The 23,490-nt window shown below is 40.2% G+C and overlaps 1 protein-coding gene across 3 annotated transcripts in view; it reads left to right on the top strand.

Annotated features, from left to right (window-relative positions):
- Nucleotides 1-23,490, top strand: part of dnah10 (dynein axonemal heavy chain 10) — a 677,292-nt gene that overhangs the window by 329,843 nt on the left and 323,959 nt on the right. For all 3 annotated transcript variants that reach the window (XM_069933473.1, XM_069933472.1, XM_069933474.1), the window contains 3 exons: nt 13,885-14,003; nt 14,146-14,304; nt 17,996-18,131. In XM_069933473.1, the coding sequence (XP_069789574.1) occupies nt 13,885-14,003; nt 14,146-14,304; nt 17,996-18,131 (414 nt within the window). The remainder of the gene's footprint in view (nt 1-13,884; nt 14,004-14,145; nt 14,305-17,995; nt 18,132-23,490) is intronic.

Raw genomic sequence — 23,490 nt, 5'->3', positions numbered from 1 at the left:
CCATTCACCTCCCCTTCATAGTCGACCATTCCAGTCCATAACATCCCTCAAGCTTTACAGTTAATTGAGCTAACACAGGGGAACCTTGTGCTGATCTCACCTCGCTGTCACTTGAAGTCAGTTCAGTCAGCTCGTCTGAAGATTCCTCCTTTTCACAGTTGTCTTCTATTCCCGCAGCCCCAGGATGAATTTTCTTGACGTTTCTTTTCTTCTTATTAGTGGGAGTACTTTTTGCCTTACACTCTTTAGTGAAGTGGCTGTGTTTCCCACAATAGCTTCAGGTAGCAAATCGAGTCGGGCACTTCTGTCTGGAGTGCTAGCTGTTACCACAGAAATAGCATTTGCCAGAGGTTCACCCTTTTCTTTCTTTCGGGATTCCAGCACTCCAGGATGTTCCTCTTTTGGTTTCTAGCATTTCACTGGACCGCATAGCATTTCTCAGTGTTTTGGCTTGAGTGACTGCTTGGTTGTAGGTTAAGGGCTTCATCTACAGCAGCCTCCGACGGATGGAACTGGAGTCGATTCCATTGACAAAAGCATCCAGCTTCAATGCATTGCAATGTTGTTGCCCATTGACTGCCCTGACATCACATTCATTTGCCAGTGAATCAAGGGCTAGTGCATAGGCAGCATCACTTTCCCTGTGTTTCTGGCGTCTAGTCAGCAACTGGTGTTGAGCAAGCTCCACACTCTGTGGCGGCGCATAGTAAGCAGTCAGACATTCCCGGGCTATAGCCAGAGTGGTAGCTCCTTGCGTTATGGCAAAAGGGACCACACCCAGCAGGGAATTCAGGTGGCCCCACTGTATTGCCTCATCGACCACGTTGTTTCGAGCCTTGTAGTAATCGAAACAAGCAATCTAGTGGTTGAAAATTTCTCTAGCCCTCGGGGCAGACTAGTCAATTATCAGCCGCTCTGGCTTGAGTGCTGCATCCATTTCTGCTAATAAAATTGAAGTGCCGGTTGATGAAGTAGACAGAGACGAAGTGGTCAAACAATAATCATGGCTTTTATTAGCAGAAACTAATGGTACAATAATGAAAGACAATAGGTGCATACACAGTTATACCCAAGGGGACTGTCCTTAACAGTAGAGATAATGCACAGCCAATGTTAGTACATCAAGGCTAGCCGAAGGGAAGACAGACAGCTTAGCAGAGATTCACCACAGTATCACAACTCTGCCAGAGTGAGATGGTGAAGATAACCATTGGCAAGTTGGTCAGAACAAGTTTTCAGTACTCGGCCAGTACTCAGTCCAGCCCTGATACTTTCCTTGGATTCACTCTCCTCAAGCCAACCCAGCACATCATCTTCAGATAACGACAGTAGAGGATCATCAGGGGACCTAGGGGTGCACAGAGATTCTTCCTTGTTCTTGTGGTTAAATTGGGTATAGGAGGCATTGAGTTTATCTGGGAGTAAAGGTTTGCTGTCTCCTACTGCACTGGATTTGGTTTTGTCGCAGGTTATGTAATTTAGGACCTGCCGCAGCTATTCGGTATCTTTTGTTGTTTCCATTGTCGACTGGAATCTCCACTTCATTCGGTACATGGGTTTCCATAGGTCAAACCTACTTTTCGTGTAGCATTCTGGATATTCGGACTTAAATGCCTGTGGTCTGGTGCTCACCAGGCTGTGGATTTCATTGTTCATCCAGGGCTTCTGGTTGCGACCCATTTGTCTACAGCTGTTTTTTAAAATATTTTATTTATTCAACATATATGATGTTAAAAATTAAGAATATTATAGCACAAGTACATAATAAAATATCAACAAATATGTGCTGAAAGTATTTATAAAAACTAAAAAAACTACAAACTACAAAAAAACCCTATTAACCCCCTCCCCCCAAACTAATCTAGTCTCAAAATTAAAATATAAGATATTTCATTATAAAACAATTACCTCAGAAACATCATAAAGTTGTTATATTTTTAGGGAAATTTCACTGATCAAAAAAGAAATTAATAAAATCAGAATTTTAATTTCATTATTTTAGCATATTGACCCCAAATTTGCAAAAATAAAGAATGCTTATCTCTTAAATTATATGTAATTTATTTCTAATGGTATACAGTTTTGAAGTTCAGCATGCCATCTATCCAACGTTAATGAAACATCAGATTTCCATGTTACAGTGACACATTTCCTAGCTATTATTAAAACCAACTTAACAAACTTTAATTGGGAATCTGACAACAATAATTTAGGAGTAACATTTTCAAAATTTCCTGATTAAAAGTAATTCAGAATTTAAAGAAAAATCCATTCCCATTATCCGCTGTAATAATTTGCTAATAGAAACCTAAAAAGAGTTGACCTTTGACCAAGATCATGTAGAATGAAGAAAAGTTCCATTTTCTGTTTCACATCTAAAACATTGATCTGATAAATCTGATCTCCATCTACTTAATTTCTGAGGAATAATATACAATTGGTGTAAAAAAATTATAATGAAGTAATCTATATTGTAAATTAATAGTATTTGTCATAGCCTCTTTACACAAATTTTGCTAGACTTGTTGATCTATTATCATGTCCAAATCTCATCCCCATCTTTCTTTTGAATTAAACAAACCTACTTTAGGTGTCTGTTCTTGTAATAGTATATATGCAAATGAAATAAATTTTTAATCATTTCATCAACCATGTTTTGTTACAAATTTGAAAAATCTTTTAAAATAATTTCCAATCCTAATTTCTCTCTCAAATAAGCCCTCAAATGAAAATAACAAAATAATGTATTGTAAGGTATACCATATTTAATCAATAATTGATTAAAAGACATCAATCTAATATTATCATAACAATTCCCCAAATTTGAGATTCCCTTGTAATACCATATATTTTAAAAAGGATAATCTTTTGAAAACCAAAATAAAGGATTAATTACTGGTGTTTTTAATGAAAGAATATATCCATCAATTTCTTATTTAACTTGATTCCAAATGTTCAACAAATGTTTTAGTTCCTTATCTATTCTCTTCTTCTTTCTTCTTTGGCTTGGCTTCGCGGACGAAGATTTATGGAGGGGGTAAAGTCCACGTCAGCTGCAGGCTCGTTTGTGGCTGACAAGTCCGATGCGGGACAGGCAGACATGGTTGCAGCGGTTGCAGGGGAAAATTGGTTGGTTGGGGTTGGGTGTTGGGTTTTTCCTCCTTTGTCTTTTGTCAGTGAGGTGGGCTCTGCGGTCTTCTTCAAAGGAGGTTGCTGCCCGCCAAGCTGTGAGGTGCCAAGATGCACGGTTTGAGGTGATATCAGCCCACTGGCGGTGGTCAATGTGGCAGGCACCAAGAGATTTCTTTAGGCAGTCCTTGTACCTTTTCTTTGGTGCACCTCTGTCACGGTGGCCAGTGGAGAGCTCGCCATATAACACGATCTTGGGAAGAAGATGGTCCTCCATTCTGGAGACGTGACCCACCCAGCGCAGCTGGATCTTCAGCAGCGTGGACTCGATGCTGTCGACCTCTGCCATCTCGAGTACTTCGACGTTAGGGATGAAAGCGCTCCAATGAATGTTGAGGATGGAGTGGAGACAACGCTGGTGGAAGCGTTCTAGGAGCCGTAGGTGATGCCGGTAGAGGACCCATGATTCGGAGCCGAACAGGAGTGTGGATATGACAACGGCTCTGTATACGCTTATCTTTGTGAGGTTTTTCAGTTGGTTGTTTTTCCAGACTCTTTTGTGTAGTCTTCCAAAGGCACTATTTGCCTTGGCGAGTCTGTTGTCTATCTCATTGTCAATCCTTGCATCTGATGAAATGGTGCAGCCGAGATAGGTAAACTGGTTGACCGTTTTGAGTTTTGTGTGCCCAATGGAGATGTGGGGGGGGCTGGTAGTCATGGTGGGGAGCTGGCTGATGGAGGACCTCAGTTTTCTTCAGGCTGACTTCCAGGCCAAACATTTTGGCAGTTTCCGCAAAACAGGACGACAAGCGCTGAAGAGCTGGCTCTGAATGGGCAACTAAAGCGGCATCGTCTGCAAAGAGTAGTTCACGGACAAGTTTCTCTTGTATCTTGGTGTGAGCTTGCAGGCGCCTCAGATTGAAGAGACTGCCATCCGTGCGGTACCGGATGTAAACAGCGTCTTCATTGTTGAGGTCTTTCATGGCTTGGTTCAGCATCATGCTGAAGAAGATTGAAAAGAGGGTTGGTGCAAGAACACAGCCTTGCTTCACGCCATTGTTAATGGAGAAGGGTTCAGAGAGCTCATTGCTGTATCTGACCCGACCTTGTTGGTTTTCGTGCAGTTGGATAATCATGTTGAGGAACTTTGGGGGACATCCGATGCGCTCTAGTATTTGCCAAAGCCCTTTCCTGCTCACGGTGTCGAAGGCTTTGGTGAGGTCAACAAAGGTGATGTAGAGTCCTTTGTTTTGTTCTCTGCACTTTTCTTGGAGCTGTCTGAGGGCAAAGACCATGTCAGTAGTTCCTCTGTTTGCGCGAAAGCCGCACTGTGATTCTGGGAGAATATTCTCGGCGACACTGGGTATTATTCTATTTAGGAGAATCCTAGCGAAGATTTTGCCTGCAATGGAAAGCAGCGTGATTCCCCTGTAGTTTGAGCAGTCTGATTTCTCGCCTTTGTTTTTGTACAGGGTGATGATGGTGGCATCACGAAGGTCCTGAGGCAGTTTTCCTTGGTCCCAACAAAGCTTGAAAAACTCATGCAGTTTGGCATGCAGTGTTTTGCCGCCAGCCTTCCAGACCTCTGGGGGGATTCCATCCATACCTGCTGCTTTGCCACTTTTCAGTTGTTCGAACAACATTGGATTTAAAATCACATTAATAAATAAACTCATCTGGTTTAACTTCTCCTATCTTATTTAGTTCAATATCCACTCATGATGGTTTAATTTTAACAAACATAAACATTAAAATCTTAACTGTGCTGCTCTGTAATAATTCTTAAAATTGGGAAGTTGTAATCCTCCTTTTTCATATTTCCATTTTTAAATTTTTCTAATGACTTTCTTGCCATCTTCCCTTTCCAAAGAAATTTCCTAACTTGCTTGTTTAAATCTTGAAAAAACAATGTTTGAGGTAGAGATACAGGTAAACTTTGGAATAAATATTAAGTTATGGAAAAATATTCTTTTTAATACAATTAACTATCGCAATTAACATAATTGGTAAACATACCCATTTCTTTAAATCTTCCTCTATTTAAGTAATGGAATATAATTTAATTTATATTAATTTTTCAAATGAGTATCAATATTTAATCTTATCTGTCCATTTGTTACAATATTAATCTTTGGGGAGAATTTGTAAGATTTAGAGTAGGTCACATACATAAACACATTTTAATGCAGATCTCATTTGAAAGACTGAAGAATTCACATTGCAAGATCTCTTGGAGAATGTAGGTACCTTTCACAAGTAGGCGTTAATTGAACTGACGTCATAAAATGAAATACCATTGTTTGGAACTGGAGACATGATGGTTAGTGAAAGCTCTTTACAATGGTTTTGCCAGCATGCACAGAAAGGTCACTCCTGGATTGTTTACCTAAGATAACAACTTGAGAAGAAGAAAGAACTCCTGTTGTTTGCTGGAGAAGGTGGGGGTTTTGCAAGACATGAGTCACATGCTCTCATTGTAGTTACAGTTGGAAAAGAGAAAGAGTTGAGTTATCAGCTCAGTCAGTCAATCAGTGTGTGGGGCACAGACAAGTAACTGAAAAGTGCAATCCAGGAAAAACTGTTTGAAACTGATGAAAGCAAGTTCAAGAGCAGTAGATGGCTGAAAGTGCTATCTCTCTGATGTTTCTCTTGAAATAGAGGAAGGAATAGAACTCTGTGGTAGCTTGAAGAAAGAGGTTGCCATCTGGAAGACCCTGATGGAGTAAGTTTCATCAACGAGACCCTGAGGTGACTAGTGGTGGTACCTCAGTTGTGGAAATACTGGAGCAATAGATATCTCTCTATACAAACCCTACAAGAATCTTCCTGAGCGATAAACATTTACCTTTCAAGCACCAAGCCTGATGAATTTTATACTTGTTAAATTCTGTGCACAGTATGGTGATTGCCTGCAACCAGAGAACTTAGAAGAAGGAGAAGTAAGATTGAATTGTGAACCAAAGAACCTTTCTTGAATTTACACACACATTACATACACATGCACTTAGAATTACAAGGGGGCAATTTGGGTTAGTATATAGTATAAGAATAGAGTTAAGTTAAAGTTTGATTCTATTTTCATGTTTGAAGTTGATTAAAAATAACTTTTGTTTTGAAAGCCAGTTGTCTTGGTGAATGTCTATTGCTGCTGGGGTTTGGGGTCCTTTGGGCTCTTAACACATTTAAAATGAACCGCTCGTCTACATTGTGAATAATCTCCTTTTATAAGTTCCATTTCTTCACTTTTTTCCCAATTTATTTGATATCCCCAAATTTTCCCATATTCTAACAAATGACTATAGAGTCTTGTTAATGATATTTGTGGTTTTTTTGCAAATGATTTTATAGCTAAAGCAACAAAGTTGGTGATAAAGGACATCCCTACCTACTAAATCTACTTAATTTAAACGATTGAGATATCTGTCCATTAGTAATCACTTTAGCTTTTGGACTTCTATATAAGGCCTTAATCCAATTTATAAAGTTAATACTAAAATCAAATTTACTTAACACCTTAAATCAAAAATCCCACTCTAACCTATCAAAAGCTTTTTCGGCATCTAAAGCTACAATAAGACTTAAATCTTATTTTTTTCTGAGCTAAATGAATTTACTGTATTCTTTAAAGTTTGTCTATTTTTAACAAAACCCATCTGATCGATATTTCTTAAATCAGAAAGAAATTCAATAATCCTATTCAGCAATATTTTTACTATAATTTTATAATCTACATTTAACAAAGATATGAGTCTATAAGAAGTAGACCTTAATGGGTCCCTATGTTTTTTAGGAATAATCATAATTAACACCATAGAAAATGTTTCTGGAAGACAATGTTGTTTAGAAGCTTGTTCTATTAATTTCATAAATAATGGAATCAATAAATCTTTAAACTCTTTATAAAATTCATCTGGAAACCCATCTTCACCTGGAGATTTATTATTATTTAAACTTGTAAGCACATCATAAATCTCCTGCTCAGTAAAAGGGCTCTCTAATCGATATAAATTTTCTTGAGTCAAAGATGGTAATGTTAATTGTGACAAATAATTATCGATAGCTTCTTCATCTTGTAATGAATCAGATGTATATAACTTCTCATAAAATTCCTTAAATACATCATTAATTTTTTTGTGGCTTATATGTCACTTCACCATTATCCTGCTGTATAGCATTAATTGTTCTAGAAGTTTGTTCCACTTTTAATTGCCAAGCTAAAACTTTATGTGATATTTCCCCTAACTCATAATATTTCTGCTTAGAATGTAATATCATTTTCTCTGTTCTGTATGTTAACATTATATTATATTGTAATTTTCTATTTGTTAAAATGCTATATTTATCCTCAGAAAATTATTTTTGAAATTATTTTTCTAATAAAGTTATCTCCTTTTCCAATTTGTCTATATCTTTCATTTTTTTAAAGTTTTGAAGAATAACATAATTTGACCTCATAAACAAGATTTCAATATATCCCAAATAAAAAACATATTATCTTCTGAATTTAAATTAGTTTCACAAAACAATTGAATATGTTGTCTTATAAATAAACAAAAATCCAGTCTCTTCAGTAATATAGAATTTGATTTCCATCTATAACTAAATATTGTTTTTCTTCATATTCCAACCCAATTAAAAGAGGAGAATGGTCAGATAATAATCTGGTCTTTTAATCCACAGCAATCACTCTTGATTGATTTTGAGCAGAAAGCAAGAAAAAAAATAATTCTAGAATATGTACCAAATCTTCTAGAGTAAAAATAATAATCCCTTTCTTTAGGATGTATTCTTCTCCATATATCAATTAAATTAAAATCTTTCATTAAAAATGACAATGTTTTAGCTGCCTTTGATTTCACTATATGTCTTGAAGACTTATCCAATACAGGTTCTATACAAAATTTAAAATCACCACCCACTAAAATATTTTCATGTACACTCACTAAATTAAAAAAAGGTATCTTGTATACATTTCTGATTGTCTAAATTTGTGCATAAATATTCAATAAAGTCCATTCTTCAGAAAATATTTGACAATTTATTAAGATACCTTCTCATCAGATCTGTAATTACATCTTGGATTTTAACTGGTAATTTTTTTTTAATTTGGAATTTCCTCTCCCCAGCTTTAGAAAAAATGACTTGACCTACCCAATCTCTTTTCTATTTTAAATATTCACATTCAGTTAAATGAGTCTCATGTAAAAAAGGAATATTTGCTCCTAATTTTTTGATATACGATCATACCTTTTTCTTTTTATGGAACCATTAATCCCATTAATATTAAAACAATATCTTAACTGTTTTGCTCATTATTTTCCAAATTATTAACATACATTCCTATCCAGGAAGAATTCCCATAAATTAAATTGGTCTGAGGTATCATTGTCTGCAATCCAAAAACACTGAACTTATTCAAAATAAAAATATTATGTAGAAGTATTGAGTTAAAAAACAAAAAAAAGAAAACCCTCTCTCCCCAAAATGCCAGAAAGAGCAGCACTACTACCCTCCATTTACAGGTCATGGTTAAACTACGAAAATACACGTAGTTTAACTAACAAACACAACTCCCGACTCCTGGGGGAAAAAAAATTATAGAAAGAGCAGAACGTACTCCCCATTCTAATAAATCATTTCAACAAGTCCTCTTATGGTAGGTGAGCCATGGGAAAATATTTAACAAAATATTTGGCCTGAATATAATTGTTGAAGAAGACATTCTGCTGATCTGGAATAAAAACTTTCAGAGTTGCTGGATATCGCAGCACAAATCTATAACCTTTTATCATATAAAGCCTTCTTAACCAGATTAAATTCTTTCCTCCTCTTCAAAAGAGCTTGACTCAGATCTGGATTTAAAAAAGATCTTATCACCTTTGTAATTTAAAGGTCCGTGTTCTTTAGCTCTTCTCATTGCCAATCCCAGTATCTTTTCTCTGTCTTGATAGTTTAAAAATCTGATCACTATGGACCGAAGTCTTTGATTTGAACCTGGTTTTGGTTGAAGAGCTTTATGGGCTCTCTGAATCAAAATTTTCTCTTCAAAATTTTCTCGTCCAAATATTTGCGGTATCCAGTCTTGAAAAAATGAATTACATTTTGACCTTTTTTATCTTCAGACATTCTAACAATTTTAAGATTATTCCTTCTACTACAATTTTTCATTCACAGAGACCAAAGCAGTAACAGAGTCCTCGTTAACGTTTGTTCTTTCCATAACGCGTTGAACTTCTTCACAATCATCCTGAATTCTTTCTTCTAATTAATCAAATCTATGTGAAACATTATTTATTGATTTAGGTTAATCAATTTTAAATTGTTGTATTTCTCCAGTTAAAAATTTAAAAGTATTCTCCATTGCATTTGCAAGATTATCAATTTTAGCTTAAATTTTATTCTTTTTTCTTAAAATAAACTTTGCCTTGCCTTTAAATTCTTCTTCTTCTGTAGTTGTATCTTCACTTGTCGAGTCTCTAGTGTTACGAGCCCTAAGGACCCAAAACCCAGCAGCAATAGACATTCACCAAGACAAGTGGTTTTTAAAACAAAAGTTATTTTTAATCAACTTCAAACATAAAAATAGAATCAAACTTTAACTTAACTCTATTCTTATACTATATACTAACCCAAATTACCCCCTTGTAATTCTAAGTGCACGTATATGTAATGTGTGTGTAAATTCAAGAAAGGTTCTTTGGTTCACAGTTCAATCTTACTTCTCCTTCTTCCAAGTTCTCTGGTTGCAGGCAATCACCATACTGTGCACAGAATTTAACATGTATAAAATTCATCAGGCTTGGTGCTTGAAAGGTAAATGTTTACCACTCAGGAAGATTCTTGTAGGGTTTGTAGAGAGAGATATCTATTGCTCCAGGATTTCCACAACTGAGGTACCACCACTAGTCACCTCAGGGTCTTGTTGATGAAACTTACCCCATCAGGGTCTTCCAGATGGTAACCTCTTCAAGCTACCATCGAGTTCTATTCCTTCCTCTATTTCAAGAGAAACATCAGATTAAAAATAACTTTTGTTTTAAAAACCACTTGTCTTGGTGAATGTCTATTGCTGCTGGGTTTTGGGTCCTTAGGGCTCGTAACACTAGAGACTCGACAAGTGAAGATACAACTACAGAAGAAGAAGAATTTAAAGGCAAGGCAAAGTTTATTTTAAGATAGCACTTTCAGCCATCTACTGCACAGGAACTTGCTTTCATCAGTTTCAAACAGTTTTTCCTGGATTGCACTTTTCAGTTACTTGTCTCTGTCCCACACACTGACTGACTGACTGAGCTGTTAACTCATCTCTCTCTCTTTTCCAACTGCAACTCCAAAAAGAGCATGTGACTCATGTCTTGCAAAACCCCCACAACAGGAGTTCTTTCTTCTTCTCAAGTTGTTATCTTTGGTAAACAATCCAGAATTGACCTTTCTGTGAGCACTTTGCAGAAAGGGTACTGATAGACGGCATGACTCCAGCGAGACAATGGTCAAGTTCAATTAACACCTACATGTGAAAGGTGCTTACATTCTCCAGAGATCTTGCAATGGGAATTCTTCAGTCTTTCAAATGAGATCTGTATTAAAATGTGTGTATGTATGTGACCTACTCTAAATCTTATAAATTCTCCCCAAATATTAATATTGTTACGCTAAATTCATCTTCCATACCAGGTAAGTCTTCTTCTTCTTGCAGACCTGAAATGCTGGACTGGCCCTTTAAGAGGGGTGAAGATTTTTTCCCTTCAATTTTTTCATCCGCAGTGCATATGCGTAAGTAGTTTTCGGGACAGCGCCATCTTTGCGGAGAGCCACAGGGATGGCTCCATGAGATGGTCCTTCTCCAGGGTTGTCTCTAGCGGGTCCAGGAAGAACTCCAATGGCTGGCTTTGTTGAAGGGGTATGCTCAGGGTCTTTTGTTTTCCTCGGTTTGAGGTTTTTTTCGGTGCAGTTTACAGAGTTTTTTCTTTTTTTGGTGACATTGTAATTAAAGTTTTCAGTATTTTAAAAGGACTTTAAATTAACTTTAATGATAAAAACTTTACTTAATTAGCACTTTTTAAAATTAAAATCCCCGGGAGCCGTAAGGGACCGCTGCGTTCCCTATAGCATCACATGACCTCCTCCATCTATAGCTGTTTTGATAAAGTCTGTAACGATCCTTGTGCAGTCATTCAGATGAGTTGTTGAATATGAAGTGCCAGTTGATGAAGTCGACAAAGACGATGTGGTCAAACAATAATCATGGCTTTTATTAGCAGAAACTCATGGCACAATAATGAAAGACAATAGATGCATATGCAGTTATACCCAAGGGGATCAACATGATACCTAGTTCCCATGAGCCTCTCTCCAGTAACCCACAAACTGTGTGGGTCTCCCAACTGCACGTCATCCACAGCCTGTGTGGGTCCTTCAGCTGCTGAGTTCCTCGCTGGTTTGCTGCTGTGGTCACCTTCCCTGTAGGGTTGTCTCCTCTGCTCCTTTACTCAACAGCCAATGTTAGTACAGCAAGGCTCGCCAGAGGGGAGTCAGGCAGCTTGGCAGACATACACCACAGAACACAGCCCAATCTACTGACTCAAGGCAGTCCTGTAACTGTTCTTTTGCCTCCTGTGTCCACCTTTTGGCTGTCCTGAGTTCGGGAGCTTTTTTTTAGGCTCTGTTTATATGTAGGCAGAAGAAGCACAGTAAGGTGATCTGACTTGTCATCTCAGGAAAGAATGTTAGGCTTCCTTTTTATAGTGCAGCAGTGATCAGGTTTGCTGAGATATCTGGTACAGCAGGTTACATGATGGTGGTAATTGGGGAGGGCTTTCTTGAGACAGGCCTGGTTAAATTCACAGACTATGATTTATAATGTGTCAGTGTGGACCGTCTTTTGTTTATAGACCATATCATACAGCTCTGCAAGTACCTGTTTGTAATCAGCATCGCAAGAATCACTGATGAGAACTCTCAGGATAGATAGAAGGGTATGCATTTAATTGATATTTGCACTAAGGCAGTGGGGCAGAAGATCAACATGATACCTAGTTCCCATGAGCCTCTCTCCAGTAACCCACAAACTGTGTGGGTCTCCCAACTGCACGTCATCCACAGCCTGTGTGGGTCCTTCAGCTGCTGAGTTCCTCACTGGTTTGCTGCTGTGGTCACCTTCCCTGTAGGGTTGTCTCCTCTGCTCCTTTACTCAACAGCAAACTTCCCGTTTCTGGTGCCCTGCGCGCATCCTTGAGTGAGGAGGAGGTGATGCTGATGAGCAAGTTCAGAATCTAGTTGCAGAAGGATGAATAGAGCTCCAGATCACTTAATTTGGTTTCTTTGGACCAGGTGGTCTATCGCAGAATGGAGGGCCAATGAAATGGCATCAACCATTGACCTCCTGTAACACTAGGTGAATTGGTGTGGTTCCCAGGCCCATCCTGAGGCAGGAGTTGATCTGCTCCATCACCATTCTCTCAAAGCATTCATCATGGTTGATCTCTGGTCAACTGTGGTCACTGTCTGATATGGAGGTTTCAATGCATAGGTCAGGAGAAGGCTATAGAGAATTGAGAACTTGGCAGTGCCATCATGGACACTGATGATGATCCCCTGTAACCCCTCCCCCTATGACCTGGCCATAAAGGTCGACCTCCCTGCCCCCTTCCATTCATTTGAGCACATGGAGTTGGACCAGCTAATGTGTATTAAAGCCTATTGTTCCTCACTCAGTCTTTGGAGTAATTGATAGTCTGTATCAAGAGGATTGTGAACTCCCCCAGTACCATCATGGGCATTACTTTTCACTTAATCGAGGACATCTACAAAAGGCCACCACCTCCATCATCAAGTATTTTTACCACCCAGGTCATCCCCTCTCCTCACTGGTACCATCAGGAAGGAGGTACATGAGCTTGAAGATGAACAGCCAACATAACAAAAATAGCTTATTTCCCCCTGCCATCATATTTCTGAATGGACAATGAACCACAGACACTATATCACTTTTTTTCTTCCTTTGCACTAATTTATTTCTTTTTTTATATAGTAATGTAATTTATAGCAATTTCTGCACATGTAATGCACAATAATACTGCTGCAAAAACTACAAATTTCATGACAGTTGATTCTGATTCTAAAGCTCCAGTTTGTCTCTTTTCATTGGTAATTGCTTTCCTGATGTTATACCTGGTCTTTCGGTATATTCTTGAATCTCCTGATCAAAAAGCCACAGATCAGTTCTTTAGCAGTTTATGGATCTCATGGTTCATCCATGGCTTCTGGTTAAGATACACCTTGATGGATTTAGTGGAATTAACATGGTATTATTGATTCGTTAATGAAAGTGTGACCTCATAGCATTGCCATGCAGTATCTGTGTGCCCCAATAATGGATCTATCACATACCTTGAAATGGATATTTTAAGTATTTATTTTGATTTTGTTTAAAATTTAACCATTTACAGGACCTTTCTGTCTACAAACCCGTGCCCCCAAATACACCAATTAACCTACAATCCATGTACATTTTTGAAGGGCTGGAGGAAACCAGAGCATCTGGAGGAAACCCATGCAGACAAGGGGAAGTGCTATGCTAAGTGGGTGCCCTAGACTGAGGATGTAAACCAGTAGCTCTGATATGAGTTCAATATGCCTCGTAGAAGTATCCTAGGCATTTATTCTTCCAATAAGATAATGCATAGCATTAATTTAATTGCTGAAAATCTAAATGTATCTGATAGCATAAAAAGGTGAAATTCTGATTTTATACAGGTCGATAAAGTGGTACAGATGTACGAAACGATGATGACTCGACACACTACCATGATAGTTGGACCCACAGGAGGTGGAAAGACTGTCGTCATCAACACACTTTGCCAGGCTCAGACGAGGTGAGATCTTACAAACACAAACTATCCAGAAGTCTGAACCCTTATCCATGCCTTTGACATAACACATCGGGACAAGATTTCGGTTTATATTTCAATACAAGATTTGAAAACAATATTTTTTCACTTTCCCTTTACCTTATAGAATGTCATTGGTGACGAAACTGTACACACTGAATGCAAAAGCTATCAGTGTTATAGAGCTCTATGGAATCTTGGATCCTGTGACTCGTGACTGGACTGATGGAATTTTATCAAACATCTTTAGAGATATAAATAAACCAACTGACAAGAAAGAAAGGAGGTAAAATTTCAAAATAATACAATTTAAACTAGTCTGGCAGGGGATGGGGATGAAACATGAAGTGAGAGGAACTGAAAAAGTTAGGGATAGCAAGGAAGGACAAAGAGAGTGCATTGAAGCAGAACAGGATGGTTGAGCACAGGTTTTGAGGTAAAAGAGGGACATTTTATTGTATTTATTTTAACTCGAGGCCTGATGGGGAAGGTGAATGAGGTTAGGAAATGGGAGAAGTTGATGTTGGAGGGTGCCCAGACAGAATGCAAAGTGTTGTCCCTCCAATTTGCGGGTAGTTTTATTTTGAAACTGCATGAAGCTCTCGGTAGACAGGTTGGTGCAGCTATAGGGTGTGAATTTCGTTCAACATTCCCAGAGTCTCTCTTTCCATTCCTTTGTCTCCTATCCTCCTGCTCCCCACCCCCTCCCTTCCTTTTCCATTTATGGAGCTACCCTCACTACATATCACCTCAGCATTTATTCTTGTCTACCCTCCCATGTATGATCTCTTAGACTTAGCCTGTACACCTTCCACTTCCTCCCCCCACCTTTTTATTCAGATGACTTCCTGCTTTTTATTCATACCTTGATGAAAGTCTCAAGCTCAAAATGTTGGTTATCTTTTACTTCGTATTGATGATGTGTGACCTATTGAGTTTCTCCAACATTTCTGTGTATTATAGCATCTGCAGACTTTCCTGTTTAACTGTTATAGCACTAGACCATCTGCATGTCACAATTAGGAAGGATCACCCATTTAAAGTTTGAATTTTGCACTTTTCAAAGCCCAATGTATTTCTTATCCAAAATTGTACATTTTCTACAAACCCACCATCTCCCACAGCTACCTTGACTATACTTCACACCCTATACCCTGTAAGGATCTCATTCCTTTCTTGCAATTCCTCCATCTCTGTTCCATCTGCTCCCAGCATGAGGTCTTCCATATGAGATAATTCAAGATGTCCTCCTTCTTCACAAAATATTGGCTTCCTCTCTGCTGCTATCAACTCAGCCCTCACTTGGTTTTGGCAGTGGGGTATGAGTACAGGGGGGGATGCACCGCTGGATGTTCCTGCCCCATTGGCAGTGGTAGAAACAGAAACCGCTGTTCTGCTCTGTGCACCCTTTGTGTTGTCACTGTGCCACAGCTACTGCTGGTGTTTCTGGTGTTACAAGCCCAGAGGACCCCAAAACCTAGCAGCAATAGATATTCATCAAGACAATGGTTACTTAAACAAAAGTTACTTTTAATTATCTTTAAACATGAACACAGAATCACAATTTATCTTATCACTATTGACTTAACTAACCTAACTTAACCCCCTTCTAATTCTAAGCGCACATGTATGTAATGTACATGTAAGTTCAGAAAAGTTCTTTGATTCACAGTCCAATCTCACTTCTCATTCCTCCAAATTCACTAGTTGCAGGCAATTCTTATACTGTGCACAGAATTTAACATTTATAAAGTTCACTAGGCTATGGTGCTTGAAAGGGAAATGGTTACCGTTCAGGAAGGTTCTTGTCGGTTTTCAGAGAGAGATTTGTTGTACACCGGACACCCACAACTGATTCCTTTTTAATCAGCCACTTCAGTGTCTTGATGAAGACACTTGCCCCCTCAGCATTATCCAGATAATAACCTCATTCTTTCAGGTCACCACAGAGTTCCTTCATGTTTCCCTTATTCCAAGTGAAACATTAGACAGCCAGTCCTCTCTTCTTGCACAAATCACAAGGGCTTTGACCAGGCTGAACTAAGCACTCATAACCCATCTTCCAAATGGGGCTTTCCCCAAGCTTTCCAGCTTGGGCTGTTCCAGTCCCAGTTGCTGCTGCTGACTATAAAACTGTAAAACTGATCTCTGTCTCTCTTTCTCAGAGAGAAAGCCTGTTTTACTCTCTTTGCTGACAAATCCACATGACCCTCCTAGAACAACATGTTGCACTCCAGACAGTCTGCAGCTCCCACAAGTTCTTTTATTTGTTGCCTTTTTGTAAACATCAATCCATTATTGAAGTCTCTTGGGCACTCTCCAAAGCTTTTGCAAAGGCACTGGGGCCGACATGTCTAGCATGAGCAGAGCTCCAGAATTTTAAATAAGATCTGTTTTACAGTGTTTGTATGTGACCTACACTAAAAAACCTGCCCCAATATATCTCCCCGAAACATATCTATATACAATACAAACACAACATAATCTGTCACATTGGATGGGGTGGCGGTGCCATCACGTAGACTGGTTGCATGTGTAGGGAGCTCTGCTGTTGTGTGCGGAACAGCCTGTCTGCCTCCTTAGCTATGAGGTGCGAGGCACTGAGGATATGTGTACTGGGAGTTTCGAGAGGAATAGGGCTTCGAACAGGAAACAGTCCATGTGCCTGTCTGCCAGGGCCACCATCTCATGCAATAAGTCGGAGGGGTTTCTGTTGCCCAGGCCCTGCATGTTGAGGATTCTTATGGCGCCCTCGTGCCGGCTGAGCTCTAGGGTGTTGAGGAGGAAATGTCAGAACTGCTCGTACTTGCGCTCCATCAGTGGTTTTTCTATGAAGGAGCTTACTTTGGCAGCTGTGGCGGTGTTCAGATTACTGATGACGTGTCAGAAATCGCTGTCTTTTGAAACGATTCCCCTGATGTGGAACTGTGACTCAGCCAGCTGTAGCCAGTTCTGAGCTGGCTTGCCTAGAACGGCGGGAGATGTTTACCAACTACAGGCACTGAGACTGTGGATTCAGCTGGTTGCTTCATTTTCGTGTGATCAATGCTGGTTCCAAAACGTTGGAACTGTCAGGGTCACCACTGTTGAGATTGCTGTGGCAGCGCTACCGGATAAAGAGATATCCACACAGCGTGAGGGTGAACCAAAGACCGACTTATTGGTTTGAATTCGCCACATCTCTGCACTGGCCCTCCCACTTCCGGTGACATATCCTCTGGCTTCCAGAAGTGACGCTACGCGGAAGTGGAGGGCTCGTTAGCCTCCACATGGCGCTAAGTTCAGGATCCTCGGCATTGAAGGGGAGCCACACCATCTTGGACCCGCCATGTGTTGCGGCTTTTCGGCCCGCTTACTCACGCAGTTGCTTGGCCTGCTACGGACTCTTACTTTCGCACTTTATTTTTTAAATTCTCTCTGTATTGCACAGTTTGTTTACATTTATTTATCTGTTTACATTTCTTTATTTGTTTACATGTGTAGGTTGTGAACAGTTCTTTTTGCATTACCAATAAGTGATAATTCACCCTGGCCTGCAGGAAAAAGAATCGTGGGGTTGTGTGTGATGTCACGTATGTACTCTGACAATAAATATGAAATATGATCTCCCAGCGGCAATCCATTTCAAAGCCAAACCCCATTCATTTGCTGACATATCTGTCCATGATTTCATTCACTATGATGTTACCTGCAGGAGGATCAACACCTCATATTCTGTTTGTGCACCCTCCAACTAGATTGCATTAACATCAGCATTTGCTTTCCTTTTCTTTAGTTCCCCCCCCACCCTGCTGGCTCTCTCCTTCCCCATCCCTATTTCTCCTTTCCTCTAGCTCTCTCTCTCTCTTCCTTTACCCTGTTTCCTTTCCCTCCATCTCTACATTCACAAATCACTCTTTATCATAATTTAAGCAAGAAATCTTCAAGTTGATAACTAGTGATATGTTTGTTAGGGTGTACCTATGTGTATTTTTCAGATATATTTTATTTGATGGTGATGTGGATGCCCTCTGGGTGGAAAACATGAACTCTGTGATGGATGACAACAAGTTACTGACACTGGCTAATGGAGAACGGATTAGGCTCCAGGCACACTGTGCACTGCTCTTTGAGGTACTGTTCCAGCATTATTTCATTTAGAAGTGCTTACCAATCCTGGCACCACTCTGGCGAACAGAGTTGAAAAAAAAACCTAGAAAACTTCCCAAAGTGCAACATCTCGCATTTGTCTGAGTTAACCATGTAAATCCTGACTTGATTCCAATACACTACAATTGTCTAAGTTAAATTCAACCTGCCTTTCTGTGGCCCACTTTCCCAGTTCATCCGCTGTTGATTCTGTTGTAATCTTAGAAAACATTTTTTACTCTGCACAATATCACCAATTTTGGGGTCATGCACAAACTCTCTAATCATGCAAAATATATTGTTATCTAGAGTGCTTTCCACAATGTTTGAGACAAAAACACTTTTTCTTCTTTATTTACCCCACTGCTCCACAGTTTTAAATTTGTAATCCAACAATTCACATGTAATTAAAATGCACATTACAGATTTTATTCAAGGTTGTTTGTATACATTTTGGTTTGACCATGTTGGAATTACAGCACTTTTTACACATAGTCACCTCATTTCAGGGCACTATAATGTTTGGGACATTTGGCTTCACAGGTGTTTGTGAGTACTCGGGTCTGTTTAATTGCTTCGTTGGTGCAGGTCTATAAGAGCTCTGAAATGAAGGGACTATTTATAAAAAGTGTTGTAATTTCTGTATGATCAAATCAAAATGCATAAAAATAACTTTGCATAAAATTTGGAGTGTGCATTTTAATTACGTGAATTGTTCGATTACAATTAAAAAATTTGTGAGGCACAGTGGCAAATTAAAAAAAAAGGTTTAGCCGCGCGCTACTCGAAAGAAGACACACACACATAGTGTAGCCAAGTTAAGCTCTGAATTTTATTAGGGCTCAGGCTCGACTTTTATACTTACACTGTTCCCACCATGGCCTCCCTTGGCTGACGTCACAACATGCATAACAAAAGTGGGTTTCCTGCGCATCAGTACTTTCCTGCATAACAATGCCCTTCTTCCCCGTGTACTGTCCCTGTCTTGGCTGCGCACCAAGGCCAGCACCATTTTAGAGTTGCTGGCCTTTAAACTGCCCTTGCCATTCACCTGCCAGTTAGCTTGTTGGGACCAGTGCCACTGCGCGGGCTCCTGGCCTTTGGTTGTGCTCGTCGCCCAGAGCTCCGGGCTGCCACATGACCCCCCCCCTCCCCCATAACTGGCGGTATTGTCCTTGGTGCCTGGAGGCAAAGTCTCTGCAGTCTTCGGTGCCCTGCCTCTTCGGTGTAATGCTGGTGTCTCAACTGGGCGCGCCGGGTCCAGGTGTGCCGGCTTTAGCCTGTCTGTGGTGAAGGTCTCTATCTTGCCTCCAACCTCCAGCTCAAACGTAGCCTTGTTGTTGCGGATTACCTAGAACGGACCCTTGTATGGCCACTGAAGTGGTGGGCATTGTGGAGCCCTGTGAATGAAAACATACTCACAGTCATGCAGGTCTTTGGGTATGTTGGTCCTCACATGTCTGTGCCTAGAAGGTGGAATCGGGGCCAGGTTTCCGACTCTTTCCCTTAGCCTGCTGAGGAATACTGCTGAGTTGTCCTGCTGACTGCCTGGGATGGTACGAATTCTCCTGGGACCACCAGTGGAGCTCCATAGACGAGTTCGGGTGAAAAGGTGTTGAAGACCTCCTTGGGTGCTGTGCAGATGCCCAACAGCACCCATGATAGCTCGTCTACCCAGTTGGAGTCTGGTCATGAGCGCGGTTTTGAGGTGCCTGTGGAAGCTCTCCACCAACCCATTGGACTGTGGGAGGTTGTATTGGAGGATTTAAACCAAGTTTTTTGCTCCTGCAAGGCTGAGAATCATTAACCTGCTTGAGACTCAGCAGACATAAGCTAAATTCCACCATGGGGCCCAGAGATGCAGTTATCTGACAAAAAGACATCTGTGTACTAAGAACATTTAACCTTCCTGCTTGTTTTGGTCACAATCTTTCAGGCAGAGACCTAACCTTGACGCAAAATAAACCATTGTATTCAAAATGATAAACTGAAAGTTGTGTTATTCGATAGAAGCCTAGGAATGCTAGCTTGCTCGCTTATCTTTCTTTTTGTGCTGGGAATAGGTGCTTGTGTAAGCAGTTTTTGGGTAATATAAGCCATGGTCCAGCTGCTGAAGTTTGAGACTCTCCGAGAGGTGGCAACATCTCTCATCAAGGAGAAAAACTTCTAGAGTCCAGCCAACGTCCCGGTCGGGGGAGGTGGAGAAGCTGCTACCGACGCCCGGATAACCTATTACAATTGTGCGGTCGTTGCCTCGCTTTGGCAGTTGGGACCAGTCCAGGCATTGATAAGTATAATTGGGAAGGGCTTGCATATTGTAGTTTGATATCAGCTTTAGAATTTGTAATAAAGATTTGTATAAACTGAAGTGCTCTCGGCATGTGTGTCTATTTTCTTTCGGTAGCTCAAACACTGTAACCAATCAAAAATGAACAAAGTGAGAGGTACAAGTTTACCCAGGACAGTGGTAAGCTGGTGTGTGATGCAGCTGGGCACCCCACAGGCTGACAAAGTCAGACCACAGACTGGAGGTGAACTGGGGCCTTCTGTCAGATGTGATGTGGGACGGTAACCTGAACCGTGCCACCCAGGACGAGATGAGAGCCCTGGTGCATAAGGTTGTGGATATGTCTGCTAGTGGGACTGCTTCTGGCCACTTGGTGAGAGCAGAAACCTTAGGATACCACCAAGGGTCCTATTATGTCCACGTGGATGTAATTGAAACTTTGTTCTGTGGGCTTGAAGTTCTGAGGTGGGGTCTTTGTGCGCTGCTGTACCTTGGTTGTTTGGTACTGTGTGCATGCCTTCGGCCACCTGCTGACCTGTTTCCGCAATCCATGCCATACATATTTGCTGGCCACTAACCGGACCGTGGTCCTGATGGATGGGTGAGCTAGTCTGGATGGAGTCGAAAACCTGTCATTTCCAAGTTCCTGGGATGATGGGTCTGACCTGACCCGTGGCCATGTCGCACAGGAGGGTGGTGTTACCTGTGCCGACTGGGATGTCTTGGAGCTGCAGTCCTGATGTGGCAGTCCTGCATTGGGGCATCTCCTTATCTTTCTGCTGCGCTTCCACCAGTGCCACAAAGTCCACTCCACTTGATACTGTGTGGGTACTTTACCTGGACAGTGTGTTGGGCATCAGATTGTCCTTGCCGGAGATGTCCCTTACATCTGTGGTGACTGAGATGTAAGATGGGTGTCATTACTGGCAGGCCGACCAGGGGTCCGAGATCTTAGCCAAGGCAAAAGTCAGGGGCTTGTGATCTGTGAAAGCCGTGATGGACCTGCTCTCTAGGAATTACTGAAGTGGCGGATGGCTAAGTACAGCGCCAGTAGCTCTCTGTCAAAAGCGCTGTACTTCAGTTCTGGAGGCTGCAGATGTTTGCTGAAGAAAGCCAGCGGCCGCCAACTTCCTTCGATCTGCTGTTCCAGAACTCCGCTATTTGCTGTTCCTGAGGCATCCACCATGAGGGCCGTTGCAGCATCTGACCTAGGATGTGCCAGGAGAACGGCGTCCTCCAGGGCTTCCTTGGCCTTCACGAAGGTTTACGCTCACTCCTCATCCCAGGTGATGTCCTTCGCTTTGCTTGCCATCCAGACAAACAAGGGCCGCATGATTCAGACAGCCGAGGGGATGAACCTGGGATAGAAATTGATCATCTCCCCCCCCCTCAATTATGCAGGAGTAATAAATGCCACAAAGTGGCCGATGACTTCAGATAGATTGGCAGTCAAACCACCTCCCCCTGAACAGAACAAACAAAGAAAAAAAAACATAATCAATTCAGGAATGATAAGCTACTTCCAAATCACGGTTTACTTGATCATCATCAATACTAATGTCAATTAATTGTTTTTTTATATAATTTTTTAATTTTTCATACTGTGAACCATATCAACCAAAATATATACAAACATTTCTCATTAAATATACACAGTGGCATTTTCTCCCTTTTATCTCCCCCTACCCTCCCTCCCCCCTTCCCAACCCCCTCAAAAACCAATAAATATTCAACATATACAATACAATAAAACCATAAAACAATGTCTTCACACAATGAAAAATAAACAAGAAAAATGTATCATCTACTTTTACACACTGAATCAAGTCGTTTTGTCTTCTTATCATTTTAGGGGGTGGAGGTTCGAGGCAAGCCCTCTCTGTTATGTTCCATGTATGGTTCCCAAATTTGTTCAAACAATGTGACTTTATTTTTTAAAATTATATGTTATTTTTTCCAATGGAATACATTTATTGATTTCCATATACCATTGCTGTATTCTCAGGCTCTCTTCCATTTTCCAAGTTGACATTGTACATTTTTTTGCCTCTGCTAAGGCTATCATAATAAATCTTTTTTGCACTATCTAATTTGAGGCCTAATTCCTTTCTTCTTATGTTATTAGAAGAAAGATCTCTGGATTTTTTGGTATGTTATTTTTTGTGATTATTTTTGACCCTTATAAATGGTTTATTATCTTCTCTAATTTTATTCCTTGCCCACTCCAGTATATTTTCTCTTGTCGTATATCTCAAAAATTTTACTAAAATGGATCTTGGTTTTTGATGTGTCTGCGGTTTTGGAGCTAGTGCTCTGTGTGCCCTTTCTATTTCCATTTCTTTCTGCATTTCTGTCATTCCTAGGACCTTCGGGATCCATCCTTTTATAAATTCCTTCATATCTGAGCCTTCTTCACCCTCCTTCAGGCCCACTATTTTTATGTTGTTTCGCCTACTATAATTTTCCAACATATCAATTTTCTGAGATAACTCTTGTGTCTCTTTAATTTTTTTCACTTTCTTCCAATTTTCCTCTTAAGTCAGTTACTTCCATTTCTACAGCTGTTTTTCATTCTTCCACATTTTCTACTCTTTTCCCTATTTCTGTCATGACTAGTTCTAATCTTTGCATTTTATCTTCTGTTCTTTTAATTTTTCTTTTAATTGCACTAAATTCTAATGACAACCATTCTTTTAATGCTCTCATTTGTTCTTGAAAAAAACTTTATCTATATTCTGTCCATCTGTTTTACCTTCTATTTCTCTGTGAAGATCTTGGTCTTCTTCTTCCTCTTCTTCTGTGTGTGTACCTGTGTTTGTGTCTTCTTCTCTTCTTTGTATCTATCTCTTTTGATTTTCCTTATGAGTTGCTTGTATCACTTTGTTGGGCCTCTTCTTGCTGGGCCTTTTGCTGTTGGTCCTGTTCACTCATTGCTGTGTTTAGATGCTGTCTAAGCTATCGGGATCACCAATTGTAGCCGTGCTCTACTTGAGAGAAGGCACACACAGTGTATTCAGGTAAGCTCTGAGTTTTATTAGAGCTCAGGCCCGACTTTTA

This window comes from Narcine bancroftii, chromosome 4, assembly GCF_036971445.1.
Source record: "Narcine bancroftii isolate sNarBan1 chromosome 4, sNarBan1.hap1, whole genome shotgun sequence".
Taxonomy (NCBI): domain Eukaryota; kingdom Metazoa; phylum Chordata; class Chondrichthyes; order Torpediniformes; family Narcinidae; genus Narcine; species Narcine bancroftii.
Note: the sequence above shows the minus strand (reverse complement) of the source record. Positions and strands in the feature narration are given on the sequence as shown.